The 15,641-nt window shown below is 40.0% G+C and overlaps 1 protein-coding gene across 1 annotated transcript in view; it reads right to left on the reverse strand.

The window, feature by feature from the left end:
* Positions 1-390: 390 nt before the first annotated feature.
* Positions 391-15,641, reverse strand: part of COL8A2 (collagen type VIII alpha 2 chain) — a 218,350-nt gene continuing 203,099 nt past the window's right edge. The window contains exon 4 of the mRNA XM_082246680.1: positions 391-3,170. Coding sequence (XP_082102806.1) covers positions 1,249-3,170 — 1,922 coding nt within the window. The 3' untranslated portion in view covers positions 391-1,248. The remainder of the gene's footprint in view (positions 3,171-15,641) is intronic.

Genomic DNA, 15,641 nt, shown 5'->3' on the forward strand with positions numbered 1-15,641 from the left:
CCATATACTGTTTAAATGATATGATTTCAGGTCATCATTTCATTTGTTAGCAATTAGTTTGATAGCATAAGGCTGGCCATAGATGATTTGATTCTCGGCCGTTCAGCAGATGCCGAGATTCAGCAGATGCCAAGATTCAAACTATGTATGGGCAGGCCTAATGTACCAAGTTGATTGATTGATCAACTTGGGTACGACTAGCCTGCCAGATCTTACATGTGATTATTGCTAGTGGTTGCTATAGCCGCTAGCAATAATCACTTTCTTCCGCTGGAGCCCCCTTCTGCTGAGAGAATACAATGACTATGTAGGAGGGATTTTCCTGTCAACACTGTCTGTGTTGATGGGGGAATTGAAGGAGTTTCTTTCCTGAAACCCGTGGTTGCAGAGAAGAAATTTGCAACATGTATGGTCTGCTTAAGGCCTGAAGATGAATTAACAGGACTGTGTTAATTGAGAGTCCACTGTTATAAAAAATTGAGCAAGTCTGCCCTGAAGATAGCAATGCATCTAAACGAAATAACTGATTTAAGGCTGTCCCCTGGGCCAAATATTTCACAGTAGAACTCCCATTTCACCTTTTTTGTTTGCTTAGTACTTAGTTCACAAAGCAAAAAGTTACCAGATAACCTAGGTAAATGTTATCTCTGAATCTTTGTATTGTACAGAACTAAACAAACCTATACCCAAAGTTTTTCTGACTTTGTTCATACCTTTTATGATGCCATCAAACACAACATTACATATGCAATACAAAAAGAAAAAAAAAGTATAAAGAGTGTACATTTCTTAATAGGCAGAATACGGAAAATTTGAAACTGTGGTCAACCTGGCAGAACCATCCTCATTGCGTGTAAGTGCAGTGTTCTTAAACTACAATACTAATCAACACATGTTGCAGATGCAGATAAATTACAAAGAAAAAACACAATTCTGAGGGAAGATCTGAAAATTCCATTATGTTCTAAGCTGAAGAACATCAAATTGCATAGTATGGCCATTTGTGCCACAAGCTTGCTGGCCTGTTCTGTTTTAGGTCACTCTGTAAGAATGTGACCTTAATGCAACTTTGTCAGAAGAGGAACTTAGAAAGGTCTTGCTTCAATTTGACCCCTCAAACAAGTATTCATGTCTTCTCTGTGCTTTTTTTCCCAGTGGATATATATGTATGGATAGATAAGTTTTCATTTGTTTTGCATGTCATTTTTTCAAAGATAGTTTATAACTAAGGGTGGAAAGGTATGTCCATTATGTAGGACAGAGGAGGAAGCCAGAGAAAGAAGAATGAATGTACTCTGTTGAGTATAATCCATTGGCTTGATCTGACGGCATTTGAACCCAAACTTGGTCATTTTCTTTAAGTTCTAGTACTGCACTTCCAGAAGCTTGGTCCATATAACCTTTCTTATATTCATCATACGTGTAGGTAGCAGGCACATTGTTCTTATACAAAGCAACCCAGATGTTGGTGCCTTTTATGTGTACATGGTAAGCGAAATAATAGATTCCAGGAACAGTACAAGTAAACATTCCAGTAAGAGGATTATAACCATTGTGACCATTGTACAAAGTCCTCTCAAATTTTATGGGCATGCCAGATGGAGGAAATGGTGTAGTCAGGATGGCAGTGAATGCAGGGGCTATTTTAGCAGACAGTTCTCCAGTGCCGTACTGAGGCTTTTCAGGTTTGTCGTTCCCAACAGAACCTCCTTCCACACCACCTTCAGGCAAGTGTAGACCAGCAATGGTTCCATCACCATATATTCCTGGTGGACCAGGTGGCCCAGGTGGACCTGGAAGCCCAGGCTGCCCATTTAAACCAGGGGGACCTGCAACTCCAGGTGGGCCCATGGGGCCAAGAGGACCTGGTTGACCAGTTATGCTGTTACCAGGTAGTCCAGGTAGTCCCGGCTCCCCCTTCAGACCTGGTAGTCCTTGTGGGCCTAGAGGGCCTAATGCCCCCTGCAGCCCAGGAATGCCTGCTGGACCTCTAGGACCTGGTTGTCCTGGAATTCCTCCTTCTCCTTTGAACCCTGGGCTACCTACTTGACCTGGCAAACCTGGAAGTCCCATTAACCCACCATCTCCCTTTGGTCCAGTTGGCCCTTGAAGTCCCTGGGTTCCAGGAAGACCCCTTTCACCAGGTATCCCGGGTTTACCCACAAATCCACTGGGACCCTGGTTTCCTGGAAGTCCTGGTGAACCTGGAGGACCAGTAGGTCCTACGTCACCTTTCAAGCCAGGCAAACCATTTTTTCCAGGTAACCCCATTAATCCAGGTAGTCCTGGTGGCCCAATAATTCCCTGCGGCCCTGGTTCACCTAATTCACCATCTACACCTTGCTCACCTTTATCTCCTGTTGCACCTGGCATCCCAGAAGGTCCTCGATCCCCTTTCAAACCAGGTAGACCAGGCTTTCCATATCCTGGTGATCCTGGTAAACCTGGCAAACCTCGAATGCCTGGTTCCCCCTTAGGACCCACTGGTCCTTGTAATCCTGGTAATCCATCTAAGCCTGGTTTACCAATGCCATCAACTCCAGATTTTCCTGGTGGGCCCTGAGGTCCTGGCAGTCCCCCTACACCAGGTACCCCAGGTGGACCTACATCTCCTTTGTCTCCAGGAGCCCCGGGTAATCCAACTAGGCCTGGTTTTCCATTCCCTTGTGGACCAGGTGGCCCCATGGGCCCCAATGGACCTGTAGGCCCTCGAATTCCAGGAATTCCTGGTTTTCCAATCCCAGATTCTCCTTTACCACCTTTCTCTCCACGAAGTCCTGGTTCACCCTTTGGCCCTGGTTCACCCCTAATGCCTGGTTGCCCAGGAGAACCTTGTACACCTGGTTTTCCATTAGTGGAGATTCCTGAAGGACCAGGAATACCGGGAGAACCAGGTAACCCTCTAGGTCCTAGTTCACCCCTCATTCCAGGTTCCCCTTTCAAACCAGGTAATCCCTTCGGTCCACTTTTACCAGGCATTCCAGGTAAACCAGGTTTTCCAATACTGGAAAAACCAGGAGGACCAGCAGGGCCTGGTTGTCCGTGTAAGCCAGGTTTTCCAATGCCTGGTTTTCCTGGGGGTCCTGGTGGTCCTGGTGGTCCCCTTGGACCAGGTTTTCCTGCTGGGCCAGGTTCTCCTTTAAGATCCATTGGAAGCATCGGGGGTGTATCTGTAAAGATAAAAAAGAACGAATTATGAATTAATTATAATTCAATAATTGCTTGTTTACAAAGGTGTAAAGCTATAAACTCATAAGGTGCTGCAAATTATAAAAATCATCAGATCTTATTATGTATTAGACTTTGCTGCAGATATGGCTTTGCATATTTTATTATACTTAGTCATTGTATATTTGATACTAAACTCTAGAAACCATACCACAACAGATCAAATATCGTTTTTTATTTTTTGCCAGCATATATGGCATACCTAGCAGTGGGCATGAATGATTTTGCTTGGCTGCAACAAAATCTACAAAATAAATATTTGCCATTTTTGTAAAAAATAAAAATCACTTATAGGTTAAATATATTGAGGTTAAAAGAGAAGGTAAAACAATGGTGTTTGAGGGTCATTCCAGGCATTTTAAAGTCTTTTAGTGCTTGACATGGCTTTTTAGGTTTTTGTTTGGTGCTTTTAGACAACAGAAATAGCAACTCTTTTACTGTTGTCTAAAAAAAACTCAAAAAACAACACATACACTAAAGATACACCAAAAACTAAGAAGGCAGGAAAGGGTATTTAATGATCTTACTCTTTTTATTTTTATTTGAATGAATTTTGAGTCAAATGACAAAATGGTGGTGTTCAAATTACAAGCAGTAAGATGTTCAAATGACAAAAATAGTTTTTTAAGAAGGCGTTTTGTTACCAGTTAGTTGTAATATACGCACGCACACCTTATTAAATTAAAATCTCTCCTGATTGGCTAACTGACTTTGATTGACAGCAGCGGGATCCAATGGCACCGCTGCTGTGTCTCAGCCAATCAGGAGGGAGAGTCCCGGGCGGCTGAGGGACTGGTTGACATCTCTGGATTGCGATGGCGCTCAGGTCAGTACTTGGACTGCCCACCATATATATACTGCGACAGGGCAGCCCTTAAGCGCAAAATCACGTATATATAGGCGATTTTGCTTTAAGGGTCTAGGGGGGGCGCGCCGCCGGAGCCGCACTTTTGCTGTGATTAGACACGGCCGCTGGCCTCCCGTGATTGTCAAGGAGACTGACAGAATGGCTGTCTCCCTATGTAAACAAGGCAGACGGCTGTTCTGTCAGATAGGAAGGGAGATCATGTGTTCTCAGTAATCAGGAACACCGATCTCTCCCTTCCTGCAGTCAGTTCACTGCCCCCACAGTTAGAAAACACTCCTTAGGAACACACTTACACCTTGATTGCCTCCTGATGTTAACCCCTTCCTTGTCAGTGTCATTTATACAGTAACAGTGCATATTATTTATCACTGATCACTGTATTGGTGTCACTGGTCCCCAAAAACTCTCACTTAGTGTCAGATTTGTCCGCCGCAATGTCGCAGTCCCACTAAAAATCGCTGATCGCCACCATTACTAATAAAAAAATTAAAAAGTCCATAAACCTATCCCATAGTTTGTAAATGCTATAACTTTTGTGCAAACCAATTATTATATGCTTTTTGGGATTTTTTTTTTACCAAAAATAGCATAATACAAATTGGCCTAAACTGATAAAGAAATTAGATTTTTTTTCTTTCAAAATCTCTTTTATTGTAATTTTCCACAAAATAATAATACACATATACAAAAAAAAAAAAAACAAATATCAACATAAAATGTTGCAATAAAATTATTGATCATAGCATTTTACCTACAAAACAAAAAAAAGCAAAAAAAAAAAAGGGGGGGGGAGGGAGGAAAGGACAGGGAAAGAAATAGGAAAGGGGGAACCTTCCTTCCAACTCAGTTTAATCGTCAACCAAAGGGGTTTCCATATATATATATATATATATATATATATATATATATATATATGCTCATTATCTTCGATCTATCGTCACTAGACGTCGATCTTATAATAAAGGAGAGACCTGTTCCCCATAGCACATTCACATTTTACCACGTGATCAATAAATTCATTCAAAAAATATTGTTACTTTTTTTCAAAACTGTTGGTCTTTTTTTGTTTATAGCGCAAAAATTGATCAACTACCATCAAAAGAAAGCCCTATTTGTGGGAAAAAAGGACATCAATTTTATTTGGGTACAGCATTGCACGACCGTGCAATTGTCAGTTAAAGCAACGCAGTGCCGAATCGCAAAAAATGGCCTGGTCATTAAGGGGGTAAAACCTTCCGGAGCTGAAGTGGTTAAGAAAGAAGTCTTTGCCAGCTTGACAAATGCTTCTCAGTTACGAGGCCTTATTTTGATGGGTAGTGCCTAGACTTATTATATATATTACTTAAATAATATTCCAGTGCACAAAGTGACCATTTTTGTTTTTAAGCTTCCTTTCTTATGCTAGTCATTTTAAATGACTTGTGTTGTTTTTCTAAGTTTGCCTTGTAGTGTCACAATGTGGAATTAGTGAACACATTCAAAAGTAAATTTGCTAAATTCATGTCTTCTCTGTACTCATCTGTACTGAGCTGTAAAGGTTGCACAAGCTTTGTGGCTTTAAATCTGTAATAGCAAAATTTAATTGGCACCAAATATGACTTTTTATATAGTATTTGACACATAATAAATCCTATTATATTACACCTGGCACACAAAAGCTCAGCATAAGGTGGTGTTTGACATTTTAGCTACTCCATTTCTAATTTTCTGATGCCTTCCCATAGTGTAAACAACTCTTCTGTCAACCATATACTAATCAAACTCTGAGCAAGAAAAACAATGACATAGATACAATATCTCACAAAAGTGAGTACACCCCTCATATTTTTGTAAATATTTTATTATATCTTTTCATGTGACAACACTGCAGAAATTACACTTTGCTACAATGTAAAGTAGTGAGTGTACAGCTTGTATAACAGTGTATATTTGCTGTCCCCTAAAAATAACTCAACACACTAATGTCTAAACTGCTGGCAACAAAAGTGAGTACACCCCTAAGTGACAATGTCCAAATTGGACAGTAAAGTGTCGATATTTTGTGTGGCCACCATTATTTTCCAGCACTGTCTTAACCCTGTTGGGTATAGGGTTCACCAGAGCTTCACAGGTTGCCACCGAGTCCTCTTCCACTCCTCCATTAGGACATCACTGAGCTGGTGGATGTTAGAGACCTTGCTCTCCTTCACCTTCTGTTTGAGGATGCCCCACAGATGCGCAAAAGGGTTTAGGTCTGGAGACATGCTTGGCCAGTCCATCACCTTTACCCTCAGCTTCTTTAGCAAGGCGGTGGTCAACATGGAGGTGTGCTTGGGGTCATTATCTTATTGGAATACTGCCCTGCAGCCCAGTCTCCAAAGGGAGGGGATCATGCTCTGCTTCAGTATGTCACAGTACATGTTGGCATTCATGGTTCCCTCAATGAACTGTAGCTCCCCAGTGTCGGCAGCACTCATGCAGCCCCAGACCATGACACTGCCACCACCATGCTTGACTGTAGGCAAGACACACTTGTCTTTTTACTCCTCACCTGGTTGCTGCCACACACGCTTTACACCATCTGAACCAAATAATTTTATCCTAGTCTCATCAGACCACAGGACATGGTTCTAGTAATCCATGTCCTTAGTCTGCTTGTCTTCAGCAAACTGTTTGTGTGTTTTCTTGTGCATCATATTTAGAAGAGGCTTTCTTCTGGAACAACAGCCATGCAGACCAATTTGATGCAGTGTGTGGCGTATGGTCTGAGCACTGACAGGATGACCCCCCACTCCTTCAGCCTTGGCAACAATGCTGGCAGCACTCATACGTCTATTTCCCAAAGCAACCTCCGGATATGACGCTGAGCATGTACAGTCAACCTCTTTGGTCGACCATGGCGAGGCCTGTTCTGAGTGGCACCTGTCCTGTTAAACTGTTGTATGGTCTTGGCCGGCGTGCTGCAGCTCAGTTTCAGGGTCTTTGCAATCTTCTTAAAGCGTAGGCCATCTTTATAAAGAGCAACATTTCTTTTTTTCAGATGCTCAGAGAGTCATTTTCCATGAGGTGCCATGTTGACGTTTCAGTGATCAATATGAGAGAGTGAGAGCAATAACACCAATTTAACACACCTGCTCCCAATTCACACCTGAGACCTTGTAACAGTAACGAGTCACATGACACCGGGGAGGAAAAAGGGCTAGTTGGGCCCAATTTAAACATTTTCACTTAGGAGTGTACTCACTTTTGTTGCCAGCGGTTTAGACATTATTGGCTGTGTGATCAGTTATTTTGAGGACAGCAGGTTTACACTGTGATACAAGCTGTACACTCACTACTTTACATTGTAGCAAAGTGCCATTTCTTCAGTGTTGTCCCATGAAAAGATACAATAAAATATTTACAAAAATGAGAGGGGTGTACTCACTTTTGTGAGATACTGTATAGGTTAGTTTAGGTTAAACAAAACAAATATCTGGATTTCCACATGAATGGCTCATAGGATCTGATGTTATCTAATTAAAAATTAAAAGGCACTATAATTTAACAGAAAATGCACATAAAATAAATCAAATAAAATAGAAATATCTTGCGCTAAAATTCAATTAACATAAATCAATAGAAATAAATGTATGCCGCTGCTTCAAAAAAAATCAAAAATAAACATATAGTGAATAACGAACCTACTTATGTGAAACCTCCAGCAGCGCAAGTGAAATAAATGAAGTAATAAACAGAAATAGGTAATTAATAAAAAAAAAATTTGAAGCAAGTACTCCTATCTATGGGAGTATTATAATAACTGCAAGTCCAAAAATATTAGTAACGTGATAAGTGCATAGTCCAAAAATGAAGTGCATAGTCCAAAAACCCAATCTTGGACTCACTTAATTTTTGGACTTTGCACTTATCACGTTACTAATAGTTTTGGACTTGCAGTTATATTAGTACTCCCATAGATAGAAGTACTTGCTTCACATTTTTTGTTTATTAATTAACTATTTCTGTTTATTACTTCATTTATTTCACTTGTGCTGCTGGTGATTTCACGTAAGTAGGTGCATTATTCACTATATGTTTATTAATGCACAGAACATGTTCCACTACCATATGTATATGTAAGTGCTCATCTCAATAAAGATACTGCTATAATGTGCAATAAAACCATGGTGCGTGGTTAGGAGGTTTTGGCCCATTTTTATATGCAAACCATATATTTTGGCTTACCCTGTCTTAAACACAATACTTTAGACCACACCACAACTTTTTTTTTTAAAGAAACTTTATTGAGTTTTTCAACATACAAAAGTAAGGTATCACTAAATGAGAACAGATCCAACCCAGGTATGAAGAATAAACAACAGACTTGCATCAGTTTACACTAGATACACTTTGAAACTAGTCACCATATGAGAGCAGAGTGGAGAGAGGTAATGCGGCTGTAGGTTTAGTCCTTGTCCATAGGATAGGGTGTGTCATGAATTTGCAGTAATGTTTCATGCCCTGACTATCTGCTTACCTCTCTGGTCTGTGTATCAGTTTAAGGGACCGTGCTCTCACAACTGTGTGTTTAAGTAATTTTTTCTCAGCAGGCTTCACCCCAGCCTCTAACAGGAAACACTATTTTAACCCGTGCGCTGCAAGCCAACCTTGCCCAAGCAACGAATGTGTGAAGGCTTCCCTGATTGATTCCTGCCATGTGCTCTACGTTTGACTCTCGTGTACCGACTTTGGCTTGCTCGCCTGACCATCCCTGTCTGCTTGTTGCCCTGACCTTCGGCTTGTTCTCCCGACTATCCCTTGTTGCCCTGGACTGCTGTTTCCTCTCCATTCACCCTGGAGGCCACGACCTGAAGTCAGCTGCAGCTAAGTCCATCCTCACCATCAAGGGCCCTGGTGAAAACTTGCTGGCTCTTAGACTCCGCGCCCTGAGGAATTTTATGCTGTAACTCCATGTCCAGGACCGTGGCTGCGACCCTGTGTAGCTGCTTCTCAGAACCATCGACCCTCAGCATTTAGCCGTTGGGTCCACAACCTCCACGGTGTGCTGCTAACTTGGTCCCACAGGTGACCTGACAGAGGGGTAGATGGAGAAGGGAAAGGAAACCTGCACCAGGGATAAAAGAGGGGGGGGGTGCTTTGAACCGGGTCAGCAATCTGAATTATTACCACCACAGCATTTTAACGAGAATGAGATCAAGAATTTACATGACCAATCTAAAATTCTAGAGTTCTTTCTGTTTTAGCCACTCTTAGGTTGATCTATTCCTGTCAATATGTCAATGGGAATGAAAAATTGAATAAATAGAATTTAAAAAAAAAAAAAAAAAAAAAAACATTTCAATGGGAATAAAGTCAGAACAGGAATTGATTTGATCCTCACTAACTGAATATGACTGAGTAGGTGAGGAAGAAAAAACATTCCTACATCATTATACTTTCTTTACTTTCTTTCACTACTGGGATAATGTTTTTACGTATGCATGCACTGTTCTCTCCAAAAATAATATTTAAAAAAGGTTCAACTTTTTTTCCTTAAAATTTTATTTTAGACCAGTGTTTTCCACCATGGTAAACTTTCATAAACACCACTCCTGTTTATTGTTTTTATTGGAGTAAACTAATGAATGCAGACATGATTAGGAGATATGTGCAGATCCTTAGGTGTCACCCTTGTGTTTCCCATTTATCGCTTTCAAGATTATATAGAGTACTCTTGCATTGGTCTTTGAGGGACACCCAGTACTAGGGAGAATTGCAACAGTGCTGAATTTCTCACTTTTGCAAATATTATGCCTGACTGTGGAACTGATATAGGGCCAAGTCATTAGAAATCATTTAGAAACATGCTGAGATCCCCCCAAATCTCTTTTGATTGGATCATGTTGCACCAGAAAATAAATTGTGTGATTTTGTTTTTAAGATTTGGCCATATTGAACATGGGTTAAGAAGCACAAGTAAACAAGATTGTGTAATCTTTTTTAATAGATGGCAGAATAGGTCAAACACTCAGCTGAACTGAACCTGACTTACTAAAAGGAATGCTTAACTCCAATTGTACTATTTTTATTACATCATTATCCTGGAGTAGGGGTCTCCAAACTTTCCAAACAAAGGGCCAGTTTATTGGACTTTAGGGGGCCAGACTGGAGTTGAAAATGTTTTGCCATTGGTGGAAGTAAACAATGTCCCATCTTTGGTATTATAGGAACTATTAGTGCCCCATCCTTGGTGTCAGTGGGAGGAATAGTGCCCCATCGTTGGTGTCAGTGGGAGAATTAGTGCCCCATTCTTGGCATTAGTGGGAGAAATAGTGCCCCATCGTTGGTATCAGTGGAAGGAATAGTGGCCCATCATTGATGTTAGTAGGAGAAATAATGCCCCATCACTGGAGTGAGTGAGAGGAATAGTGCCTTATCATTGGTGTCAATGTAAAGAATAGTTCCCCATTATTGGTTTCAGTGGAAGGAATATTACCCAATTGTTGGTGTCCATGGGAGGAATAGTAGCCCAAGGGCTGGAAAAAGGCAAGTAAAGAGCTGCATTCTGCCCCTGGACTGCAGTTTGGAGACCACGGTCCTAGTGGTTCATATATTGTTATATTCATATATAAGTATATTCATATTTGTACAGTTTACCAATTTTGTTTTTAGCTGATGTCACATACATATTTATAGGTATTGCTTAAAGAGGAAGTAAACCCGTTTAAAAAATGTGGAAAAAAAACAACCTGTAAAGACAAAGGCATAATGAGCTAGTATGCATCGCATACTAGCTCATTATGAAGTACTTACCTAAAAACAAAGCCCCCTCAGTGCCGACAGGACGGCCGACATGTCCGGCCGTCCTGCTTCCTGGATTTCGTCCTCTGGCCATCTGATTGGCCGGGGGCGCAATTACACCACTCCGACGCATGTGCGCGGGAGCCGCCGTTCACGGCACTGGGATCTGAAGGAACGGCACGGGTGGCTGTTCCTTCAGAGCGCATGCGCCGATGACGTCATCGGCTGCATGCACTGTAAATATCTCCTAAACGGTGCAAGTTTAGGAGATATTTATAGCACCTATAGGTAAGCCTTAATGTAGGCTTACCTATAGGTAAATGTAAACAAAAGGGGTTTACAACCTCTTTAAGCTGCTTTATTCTTTGCAGTATGCACCTTATAGAAAAAAATTCACAGTTGAGCATGACAATGATTTAAAATGTCATCTGCTGTCATCTGACCCAATACCTAACATGACTTGTGCCCTAACAAAACAAAACAAACAAAAAAAAACTATGGAATGTGGGACTAAAGCAAGCCATAGATTATCCAATTTTCATTACGGCAACGAGAATCCCTTGATTTCTCCATCAACACATTCAATGTTGATGGGGGAATCATTTCCACAGTGCTATTGTGTTTTGCCAGTGGGGAGCCATCCCTGCTACAGAGCACAATGATTGCGTGCAAGAAATCCAACAAGCTGTTTGTACTGAAATCAGTTGTAATGGAACCGCGATCAACAATGTTCTTCCGTTGAAATACCTTTTCCTCCAGTCTGAGCACAGAGACTTCCCCTCCATACAAGACTGGACGTAATTTAGCTTGTATAGACCTGGAATATACAACTTTATTGAACAGACTCACACACAATATATACAGCACAGGGAAACATCCCCCTCCTGATCAAATTACCACACGGGGTCAGGATCCTGATTACATTATCATATGCAGATGAAATTGTGTACAGAAATATAATTACCTTATCTAAAGAACAACCAACACAAACAGTATTCTACTTTTCCACCAGCAACTAATAGATGACAGTGATTCAATCAACCTGAGCTAATTAACTAGCAGACTGTCGTCCTCGTGCTCCTGAAGTACAATACACATTATCATAAGTGTAAACACAGAACTCACAGTAGATAACAGGTGAGTAAATCAGCATATTCAACAATATGTGGAAGACAGGTGGTTGAGCTGATGATATTAGCATCTGCTATGAGTCTGACTGTGTGAAGCAGTCTCTTCTTGGCAATAGGCAGCTCGGCCTGGAGTCCCAGAGTCTTCATAAATTCCTTGAGCGATATTGTGGATAAATATTACTGTCCCATTTTAGTAATCCAAACCATATTCTCAGTGTCCATTAAGTACCTGTCCATCATTTCCTTGGTCACCCTAATAGACACAGGGTGACTTACACATAAGAGGGGCTTAGGGAGCTGAGAGAGAGAGATTTCTTAACCTCTCCTAGGTAAGCTGGGTTCCACGGGCTCCCCAACCAAAGTGACTCCCGTCAAATCAGTCGATGAACTGACTTCAGTACAACCAGCCTGCCCATAGATGGATGAAATCACATGAGATTGGATCCATCTATGGCTGGCTGTATTGTTCTACAGTCTCAAAGTTGCAAAAAATGTGTGAGAAAATGGAAACATTAAGTGTGTTAAGTTGTTTGTAAGATGCAAACATTGGTAAACCTGAAATCTATGTGAACAGTTACATATACAAGATGGCATTATCACTTTTGTTTACTGCAGTTAAGTAATGCAGCTTGGTCAGCTACTTGTACCCAACCTGTGATTGGACAATAAAGGACAATCAGGACACTCATGAGGTCATCATCACTCTGTGGTCACTTTCTATTACTGAGAGCAGTATACAAAGAAATAGTGTTCTAATGGGCTTTCCCAGTGTGTGAAGGACACAGTATTATCCATTGTGTGAAGTACAGATTAATATCCTTATTTTAGCTCTGTACAAAATACATATTTATGCAAATAGTTTGATTAAATTGTAAATTTTATATCTCCCATGAGTGTAGCACTAAGGGTGTAAATAAAACTAAAGTGCTTCTATAAAGCATTTTTGAAAGGTTTGTACACTACTAAACATAGAAGCTTGATGATGACATGTATCTAGCTCCCATAAAAAATTGCTGCTTTATATTTGTGTTACAACTTTACATGGGCAGGAGGCCAACCTGGGAAATTGATGCAAAAACAACCGAGACTATAGCATCAATCAACCAGGGCTGCTGTTTGAGTTTTAACATGATGCAGCATGACCCAAAAGTAAACATTTACTGAGCAATTCTTTATGTGGACATGTTTGTGCAACAAAGCCACTGCCATTTTTATTTATTTTTTATAATGTATTTCTCAAAAAGTTGATTTTATTCGCAGCATAGCCCATTTAATGTAAAAAATGTCAGTAATAATTTCTACCATTTTCGTTGAAGATAAATAGTTTTCTATGAACAGTAACACACCATTGAATATCATTTTTTTAAATGCAAGCAGTTTATTTTTGTCATTTTAGCTTGTATCAGCCTCTTCTAGTCCCTGTACATCAGGGCTGAAGTATGAAAGGAAGAAGCAACACACAGAGCCAGTAAATGAATATGCTGACAAGAAGCGTGCTGATAGGAGGAGAAAACAGCTGACAAGAAGCGTGCTGATAGGAGGAGAAAACAGTGTGACAAGGAGATGAGCTCATTACTGCGCTTCTTCTCCAGTCACAGGCTGGGACCCGTCCATTACAGCTCGGGCTCAGAGAAAGATACATATATGATGCCGGCTATAAGAGAGAAGACATCTAGTGGTAGAAATAAACTACTGTCAAAGACAGCTGTTGATTCAAAGGTAAATAATGCAGAAACGGCTAATTTTTATTATATCTTTTATTAGGATTTTAATTTTTGTCTTTTTATTTGTGACTGGAGTTATGCTTTATAGTTTTAATCATTTCTACAAAATCATTACCTCTTATCATCACTACTGTAACCTTTTAACAGGAGTGGTTCCACTATGGTTTGTTTGCAAAGTATACTGAGCATTCAAGTAAAAAAGCCCATTAGCTGCTAATCTACATGATCTCTCTTCTTTTTTTTTTTTTTTATTCAGATTTTATATTTTAAGTTTTTCTAACAAATAAATAAAAACACAACAAAAAAACTTTAAACAGTATCCGCATCAGTACATTTGATACATCATCATCCAATTTTCCCAAGATATTCACAGATATTAAAAAAATATTCAGAAATACTCCAGAACAAATAGTATATAAGAAAACTTTTTGACAGGCCTTCCCCCTCTACTAAAAGTGTGCCCAGTCTTTATTATGGATTTCAATGGAAATAGGAATGTGATGCATCTATCCATTTTCTCCATATCCTTTCAAGCTTCTTAAAGGTGTTGCGCTGAACATAAGTGTATTTTTCAAACATTACATATATATTCATTTTCTGAATCCAGTCCCCAAGGGTAGGAGGGTTGGGTGAAACCCAATGGAAGGCTAGCAGCTTCCGTATTATAAAAAGAGATCTCATAATAGCCACTGTCTGATCACAATCCAGGTTATTAGAATTTACCTATCCCAAAAGACATAAAACAGGATCTGGAGTCAACACGGTATCATATAGCTGCCTCTAGACTGTCTCTCTTTAACTGAAAATATACATGGGGCTCTGTTAGAGGAGAGATGTCCCCCTCCTCTTATCATTTATATATTTGTTTGAATAAAGCTGAACAGCAGGAGGCCAAATTATAATAGTTTGTTCACAGCACAGCAGTAAATTGACACAAAAACTGCCTTGAATGTGCCATTTGCTAGTTGCCAGAAGTAAATATTAAAAGTCCACATGCGGTAATTCACAAATAAAGACCATAAAGATGAGTATTAAATGCTGGATCCACAAAGGTAGTATCAGCCAACCCCAGAGGATGTTATCTGTGACGAAACGTATTGGGCGTGGTCCACAACAGTGATGTCATTGCGCTAACGATACTCGATTGGCTGGTTTCCTTGCCGGTGCTGTCAACACAAGGACAAACCTACAGGAACCCCGCAACTTGTTTATCTTATATGACAATTCTTACTTTGAAGTTTGTAAGTGCATCATTTTTATTCTTCATTAAAATTGTCATCCTTTAATACACTATAGGAGCGTTTTGTTTTTTTAAATTTTTTTCGGGATTTCATTTCTTAATCTTCTGAGCGTTTTTTTATCCAACACGATCCGTGGGAGATCCACCTGGTTATGCCTAAATATACCACCTATTATCTAGTGGTCTTATGGTCTGGTAAAGAGATTTATATGCTCACTTTGGATGTGAAGCATTCAATTTCTAATCACCCTTTACTTTACCATATATATCTATCTTCACCGGTGATTCTTTCTTGGCTAAGACTACCTTTGTGGATCCGGCGTATAATACTTATCTTTATGGACTTTTTTTTAGCACCGTTTTTATATGAACATTGATTTGGTATTTTAGCGCTGCACTTTTTGTCGTAATAGAGTTTGGAGTGTGTATTTCAGCTCTTCTGTACTCTAGCGCAGTGTTATTTTTGCTTTTCTGGTTTTTCAAATTTAACTAAAAATAAATACAACATTTTAAATTTTATTATTTTTTCCCGCATATAATAAAAAGGAAGAGATATGGAACAACTCAATACATTCCTTTCAAATAAATACATTGGACATTAGCATGTGCTAATGAGTGCACACCTCTGATATCCATTGTATATAAACAACACCAAGATGAAGAATTTCCCCCCCAGTGTTATGTGATCA

Source organism: Pelophylax lessonae, assembly GCF_965119305.1.
Source record: "Pelophylax lessonae genome assembly, chromosome: 2".
Lineage (NCBI taxonomy): Eukaryota > Metazoa > Chordata > Amphibia > Anura > Ranidae > Pelophylax > Pelophylax lessonae.